The following is a 7,711-nucleotide window of genomic DNA, read 5'->3' as shown; positions in this document are numbered from 1 at the left end:
GAGGGGTGTGTGGGAGGGGAGGGTGGGACAGAGGGAAGGGCTGTCTGGGAGGCGTGGGGGGCAGGCTGGGGGTCTCTGACACAGGGCAGCCCTGTGCGTGCAGGATCAAGTTCCCCCTGAGCGCTGAGGAGCTGTGTGGCCCATGAGCTCTCTTTAACACCGGTCACGTCCACACCGAGGAGAGGCATCATGTTTGTAAACATGTTAACTCACGGGACGATAAACTTAACTTCGTACCTAGCAGAGATGGCGACAAGTTGGGTTTAAAAACAAAATAACTTTAAGACCAGCTAACGTGTCTTTACATGTGATTGTCCATGTTCAGACTAAACTCAAAATCATGTATAACACCTTGTTGGTTAATATTTTTCTCGGGTAGATATCGCCAATGAAAATGATCAATTTGGGGGTGTTTTTGGTTTGTTTTGTTAAAAAATGTACTGTATCTGCTTCTGTTTATTGTCTGACAGAGCAGATTGTAAAGCCTATTAGTTTACTCTGACTTTTTTGAATCGGTGGGCCGAGTTGTGAGGTTTTTGTTCTTGCAGGGTTTGGGACTCTTGTTACTCTAACTTTGTCATAGATTTTTAAGACCAGAGGGGATCATATAGTCTGACATCCTGTATAACTGACCAAATAATTTTGACCTTGTTTTAGCTTGATTCTGTATACATCTTTAAACTTTGTATTTGTGAATGTGTAATGTCATGACTGCACTATATAAATAAAATATAACATTTTTGCTTTGGTGAGGCATTGTTGATTTTTACCTGAAAATGGGGATGCTGTCTTCACCCTTCGTCTTATGTTTTTGAATGTCAGCGGTCAGTAGCTCACTTTTATTTTTTTGTAAAATAACACAAAGGCTCCAGTCCAATCTGTGCTTACACCAGCATGGAATCCCACTGGAATCACTGGGGACATGAATTGGTGCAGGGTTCTTTTCAAGTGGGTCAGGTTGGAGGATCAGGCCCATAGTGTGGGGACAAGGTGATAGTCAGTTTTTGTGGCTTCTGTATGATGTATAAGAGGACCAGAAGTGTGTCTTATTGACTGTTTTTGTTTTTAACCTTAGAAATCTTCGGAAAGTCAAGTCTGATCTTGCCTGGTTTTGCTGGAGGACTTTCGTGGAGGTTTCAGAGAAGTAGGTTTGGTGCTTTCTAAGCCTGGCGCTTAGAGCGAGTTACAAAAAGTCCCTAAGAAGTGCAAGCTATAACCCTTTTCTCATTATTTCTTATGTTTCTAGGGCCTTGATTGTCTTATCTGAAATCAGAGATGGAAATATACACCTGAGAAAAAACACTTTAAATCTGCTTTGTCTGTATTCATATGGATGAATCCAGGATGTTCCAAGGAAACACATTTGATAATTACTTGAATTCAGTTGCCCCAATTTGTGAAGATGATGCTTTCCAAAAGAAAGGGCACAATGTAAGGACCCTTAGCCCTGAAGAAGCTGAGAAACTGGCAAGAGATCAAGTCTTGGTGTCTGACTTCAAAAAACTGAAACTGGAGAAAGAGGCACAGAAGAACTGGGATCTGTTTTACAAAAGAAACAGCACAAACTTCTTTAAAGACAGGCATTGGACAACTAGAGAGTTTGAAGATTTAAAAGCATGCCGGGAGGTGAGCCATTACATTAGTTCTACAAGTAAAGGAGAAAATATTGCTAATTATTTTCAAATGATTTAATAGTTCTCCAAATAAGATATATCAGTGACAGATCACTGTTGTATGTCAAGTGTGCAGTGTTGTGTAGTTGATAGCTTCCATTACTTTTAAGATAAAATATTTGAAACTTTTTTTGATTGGACTTTTCATCCTGTTCTCTTCTCACTGTCTCTGTTAGTAGGCTCCATCGGGACCCATCTGAAAGTTTCAAAAGTTGAAATCTCTTATGAAGTCTTTGAATAATAGTGGATGATTGACCTATATTTTGCATTCAGACCCACTCTCTAGAACAGTGGTGCCCAAACTTTTCCTGTCGTGCCTCCCACTTACCAGTAATGGAATTTGTCCATGTCCCCCCCTCCATTACTGCACAATTGGCTCAGCAAAGGAGCTTGGGCTGAAGGCAAAGCTGGGGCCTGAACGGGAAAGGAAGAGGATCTGGGGCTAGAGGCAAAGCTGGCCTGGGGTTGGAGAGGGAATCAAACAGAGCTGGGCCAGGGGTGTGGCTGTGTCTGGGGTGGGGCCATGGCTGCAGATGGAGCCAGAAGCAGAGCTGTGGCTGGGGATAGGGGCTGGGGCAGGGTCGGAGAGGAGCTGGGGGCTGAATGGCGCTCCCTCTCCAATCCGCATGGGGGCTGGCCTGGGCCTTTCTCTCTGCACCCCCTAGAGGGGTGTGCCCCACAGTTTGGAGACTACTGCTCTAGAATATTTGCTCTGTGTCCTAAATTATATCTGAGTTCCTCTCTTTCTTCCAATTTTCAGACACAAGTTGCAAAGCTTTTGAGCACCCTGTTATAAAGTCACCTATCTAGAATAGTCAATGCATTAAAATATACATTTTAAAAACACATTCAAATGTATTTGTTGTTCACGCTATTTAATAAAAGGGCCAAGGCAAAGAGGATAGCATAATTTGATCGTTGCTGAAATGAGTAGATCACAAATGAGATTTTAGTAGTTTTTAAAGAGAAACTTAATGTAATATAAATTAAAGTCTATATTTCACAATGTCAAATTGCCAGTGGAAGGATACTTCCGATTTTAAACTGATAATTGAAACTCTAATCCTAACTTTAAAATGTGAAAAGCAGTATCTTTGTACTATGAGGATCAAACACAAGTGATGTGCCTTATGCTTGGCCTCTTTCTCCCATATAGTTTGAAGATCAGAAACTGACCATTCTTGAAGCAGGCTGTGGGGTTGGAAATTGCTTGTTTCCACTTTTAGAAGAGGACTTGAATATCTTTGCTTATGCCTGTGATTTTTCTCCAAGAGCTGTTGAATATATAAAGGTTGGTGTGATATTTGTCTGTATTTTTAGTGCTTCTTTAGAAATTTGTGCTCTTCAGAGTCCAGATTATCTAGCTTTGTTTTCTTCTATAAGGATGGTAAACTGTCCTGTATGGAAGAGGAGAGAAACTGATATACAGTATTGAAGCTTAATTTACAAGAAATTGAATCATCACTGAGGACCTGATTTTCTAGTATTAAATCATATTACTGTAATAGTAAGTGTGAATGTTGTACTTAGATATTTCCTAAAAGTTAAGTTTGGTCAATGAGAATAATAGACTGATTCAGCAAAGAAAGTCCTTTTCCTCCCCACTCCTTCCCCCCCAACGTATCTATGTCCTGGCAAACAACACAATACAACACAAATTTGATTTGGGACATTAACTCAGCTGTGACATCCTTTGCAAGGAAGGAGGAGGGACAACCAGAGTGATCTTGAAAACAAAAACTGAGAGGATCTTTTCAAGAAAATTTGAAGACCTATTATAAACAGATAGATAGCATGTTTATACTAATTAATTAATTTTTTATACAATAATTACACCCTTGCTAGAATGCCTAACAAACCTTTGGCTATAATGAACCCAGTCCCTGGATCCTACCTCCAGCCCCGGGACCGCTGGTGTAATTGTGTTATTTTGACAAAATATGCAGAATTTTAAAATATTGTGTGCAGAATTTTTAATTTTTTGGAACAGAGTTCCCTCAGAAATAGTGACACAGCACTCCAGTGACACTGTAGTGCTTAGTGAAGACGCTATCTATGGCAACAGGAGAGCTTCTCCCATCAGCTTAGGTACTCCACCTTCCCAAGAGTTGGTCGATATGTTGATAGGAGAAGCCTTCCTGTCAACATAGCACTGTCTACACTGGGGGTAGGTTAGTATAACTCCATCACTCAAGGGTGTGGATGTTCCACATCCCTGAGCCAACAAAGTTATACCAACATCATTTCCTAGTGTAGACCATTGTGTGACTATGGACTTGAGTAAACAGAAAGCTTGGAGTGAATGCACTTTTGTAGTTCTGTTTCCTTTTGTTGTGCTCCCAGTTTAAAAAAAAATAAAAATCACAAAATACAATTTTGTCTTTTATAATTTTATAGCGAATGCTGTTACTTTTCAACTAAAGCAACATCTTTTCACTCCATAGAAGAACGCTTTATATAATATTGAGAGATGTAAAGTATTCCAATGTGATCTGACCAAAGATGACCTTCTGGAAAATATACCAGCAGATTCTGTGGATGTTGTCACATTAATATTTGTGCTTTCTGCCATTCACCCTGACAAGATGCACCTTGCCTTGCAAAATATTTATAAGGTAAATATGTAAGTATAACTTAACAGTTTTGGGGGGGAGGAGGTTTGGTCTTTTTTTACTCAAGAATACGATTCCACTCTGAAAAGAAACTATGTGAAAATGACAGGTTTCAGAGTAACAGCCGTGTTAGTCTGTATTCGCAAAGAGAAAAGGAGTACTTGTGGCACCTTAGAGACTAACCAATTTATTTGAGCATAAGCTTTCGTGAGCTACAGTAATTCACGAAAGCTTATGCTCAAATAAATTGGTTAGTCTCTAAGGTGCCACAAGTACTCCTTTTCTTTATGTGAAAATGGCACCTCCTTAGTTAGTACTTTACTCCCTAAATGAATTCAGTCACATTTGCTTACTATGGGGACTAAAATAAGTTTTGACTACATTTTTCTTCTGTTAGTTCTGAGTGAGTGCCCTGGATTCTCCTGTGGCTTGTGCATCATCAACATATCTAAATTCATGTTACAAAATTTTTCATGTTGATAATATGACATCTAAATTGCTGTAGGACTGGCTGTTAGAAGAATCTTTTTTGCAAGTAACCTAAGCAGATTTGCTGTATGGTCCTTGAGACGGAGCACATGGAACCACATGATGCCATTTTTACAGCATGACTTTTTGCCTTTTTAAGAAATACCCATTAAGAAAATGCTATTATGACTTGTTTTTATAAAAAGGAAATCAGCTGATTGGCTGAAAGTCAGATCAGAGATAAACAATGCTTTCTCTAGGTTCCCAGCATTATTTTCTCTTGGTTTTTGTTACCATTTTTATCTATACCGAGCACCTTAACACACTAAAACAAAATGCAGTGTTGTCAGTTGTTTTTAATGAGAACTAAGTACCATTATTTTTCCTTTATCTGAATTTAAAGTTTCTATGGTAGTGTGTTATGTTGATAGTGACTAAGGCCCTGATCCTGATGATAACACTAACATATGTGCTTAACTTTACACATGGTGAGTAGTCCCATTGAAATCAGTGGGACTACACACAGTATACAGAGTTAAGCATGTACATAAGTCTGTGTGGGACTGGGGTCTTAGGCTTCAAACAAGAAGTAGAGGAGGAGCATTAGCGTCTCCTCCTGTGAAGTGCTGAGATTTTTCAACTCTGATTGAGGGTTGAAACTCAGCATCCTGCAGGAGCAGGCACTAAAATGAAGAGCTGATAAATGCACAACTACTTTGAGATAACTGTTGTCCAAAAATAATTGGCTACTGATTGGGAAGAAAGGTTCAAACTTACATTATTTTTATTTGCAGTTCGTATTTGGATTTTTGTATTATAGGATATTTACTGTATCACATCAGCTATACTCTGACTAATAAAGGTTAGGTTTTGATATACTTCAGAGTTTGTTTTCTAAAATAGAGATTTATTTCTTAGCTCAAATGGGACAGAGGCTAATTACTGTTTTCTTTGTGAAGATGGCTTAGCTCATTTAATCCATTTGTTCACTTCTGCAGAAATTTACAAGCCACAAATGTTCGCTCTCCTTTAAATAATTTTGTTATGTCCACTTTACTGATATATCTGAATTTTATCTGGCAGATATTAAAACCAGGCAAATGTGTCTTATTTCGAGACTACGGGCTCCATGATCATGCAATGCTTAGGTTTAAATCTGGCAGCAAACTTGGAGAAAACTTTTATGTTAGACAAGATGGGACAAGATCATATTTCTTTACTGATGGTAAGATATTTAATAGAAACTTTTTTCTCTGCAAGTTTTTTGTTTAAACTTGCTTCAGTGAATCGCTGCTATGCCTTTAAGGGTTGCTTGTTACATATATGAACTATGAAACCTTGGTGTAATTTGTTTTCCAGCTGTATATGTTTGTTTTATAAAAGTGGCAGGACTGAAGGAGTAATTTGATCTGTTGACAGAACTACCTATATGTACCATCATGATGAGGCCACAGCATTATAGGTTTAGAACTTGTTAGCTGCAGTGGCCTCATTCAGATCAATACTCTGAAAGAAAGAGAAAAATGCTTCGGAAAAGATTTGGTCTCCTACATCGCTAAGCAACTAAGGGATGCAGTTATCCCATAATAGTTTTATTGCAATGTTCTTACATGTATGAAGCCTGATTTAAAACCCATTGAAGTCAGTGGGCTTTGAAGCAAAGGTATGACTGGAATGAAGGAAAACTTCTACAAGCTTTCATTGAGGTAACACTGTGCTAATAATTTGACTAGTTGTGACTGCTGTCTCTTCTGGTAGATTATTTCCAAGTTCAGCCAGCTCTACATTTTAGTAAAGATAACTTTTAAAAGCATTTCATTATCATCATCTTATGACATTAACAATACTTACAGTAGCACCTCAGAGTTATGAACACCTCAGGAGTGGAGGTCGTTCATAACTCTGAACAGAACGTTATGGTTCTTTCAAAAGTTTACAACTGAACATTGACTTAATACAGCTTTGAAACTTTATTAACCAGAAGAAAAATACTGCTTTTTTTTTTTTTAGTGGTTTGTGTGTACCACAGTACTGTACTGTATTTGCTTCTTTTTTTGGTCTCTGCTGCTGCCTGATCGTATAGTTCTGGTTCCAAATGAGGTGTGTGGTTGGCTGGTCAGTTCGTAATTCTGGTGTTCGTAACTCTGAGGTTCTACTGTATATAGTCTTTCATTGAGGGATCTCAGAATGCTTTACAAAAGAAGGTAAATGTCCCAACTTTATGGATAGGAAAACTGAAGCACAGAGAAATTAAGCAATTTGCCCAAAGTCTTGTACAAAACTGGGATTGTAACTCTGGTCTCTTGACTCCCAGTTTTGCTCACTGAACACTAGAGAACAAATACTTCCCTGTATTAATTATGGGGCTACGTGAAAGAAATTTTTTTTTTTCTTCTTTAAAGCAAAATCAAACATTGAAAGTCTTTTGGAGCCCAATTTGGAGCCAAGTAAATAATTTTTATATTTCATGACGTAGTCGATTACCTAGTTGCTGCTCATATTTAAAAATAAAAGCTAATTCCATTGATCATTTTTGAGATGCTTCTGTTCTTTAAAGGATATTAATTAAATTTAAGATAAATAATGCAAGCAGCTATGCAACTTAACCCAAGCATTCCTAGGGTCAGTTTTGTTCATCAAATAGCTTGTTTAGTTCCACTTATACTGGTAATTGTAGCAAACTGAGCTCTGCTGTTGGAGGGAAGGACTGGGGGACCCAGCCTAGAAATGGAAATTTGAATTCAATCCCTTGTTAGGTATTTGGAGAATGAGATATCACAGTTGAGTGTTTTGGATGGGAATTCTTAGTGAGGTTTTTTTCCTTGAATTTTGAAGATTCTGTTATTACCTGCTGTCTCATTTTCTTGTGGTGATATGAAAACAACCTGTATATTGTGCGATAGTAGCGAATGACTCTTAAAATATCATTCACCAGTGTCAGTTCTCTCCAAAATGGTC

At 38.2% G+C, this 7,711-nt stretch overlaps 1 protein-coding gene across 3 annotated transcripts in view; it reads left to right on the top strand.

Moving 5' to 3' along the window:
* Nucleotides 1-7,711, top strand: part of METTL6 (methyltransferase 6, methylcytidine) — a 42,258-nt gene that overhangs the window by 892 nt on the left and 33,655 nt on the right. For all 3 annotated transcript variants that reach the window (XM_043540844.1, XM_037890333.2, XM_043540843.1), the window contains exons 2-6: nt 1,076-1,144; nt 1,247-1,626; nt 2,830-2,964; nt 4,118-4,288; nt 5,837-5,978. In XM_043540844.1, the coding sequence (XP_043396779.1) occupies nt 1,330-1,626; nt 2,830-2,964; nt 4,118-4,288; nt 5,837-5,978 (745 nt within the window). In that variant the 5' untranslated portion in view covers nt 1,076-1,144; nt 1,247-1,329. The remainder of the gene's footprint in view (nt 1-1,075; nt 1,145-1,246; nt 1,627-2,829; nt 2,965-4,117; nt 4,289-5,836; nt 5,979-7,711) is intronic.

The sequence above is a fragment of the Chelonia mydas genome, chromosome 2 (genome assembly GCF_015237465.2).
Source record: "Chelonia mydas isolate rCheMyd1 chromosome 2, rCheMyd1.pri.v2, whole genome shotgun sequence".
Lineage (NCBI taxonomy): Eukaryota > Metazoa > Chordata > Testudines > Cheloniidae > Chelonia > Chelonia mydas.
The sequence above is the reverse complement of the archived record's forward strand: the minus strand, read 5'-3'. Positions and strand labels throughout refer to the sequence as shown.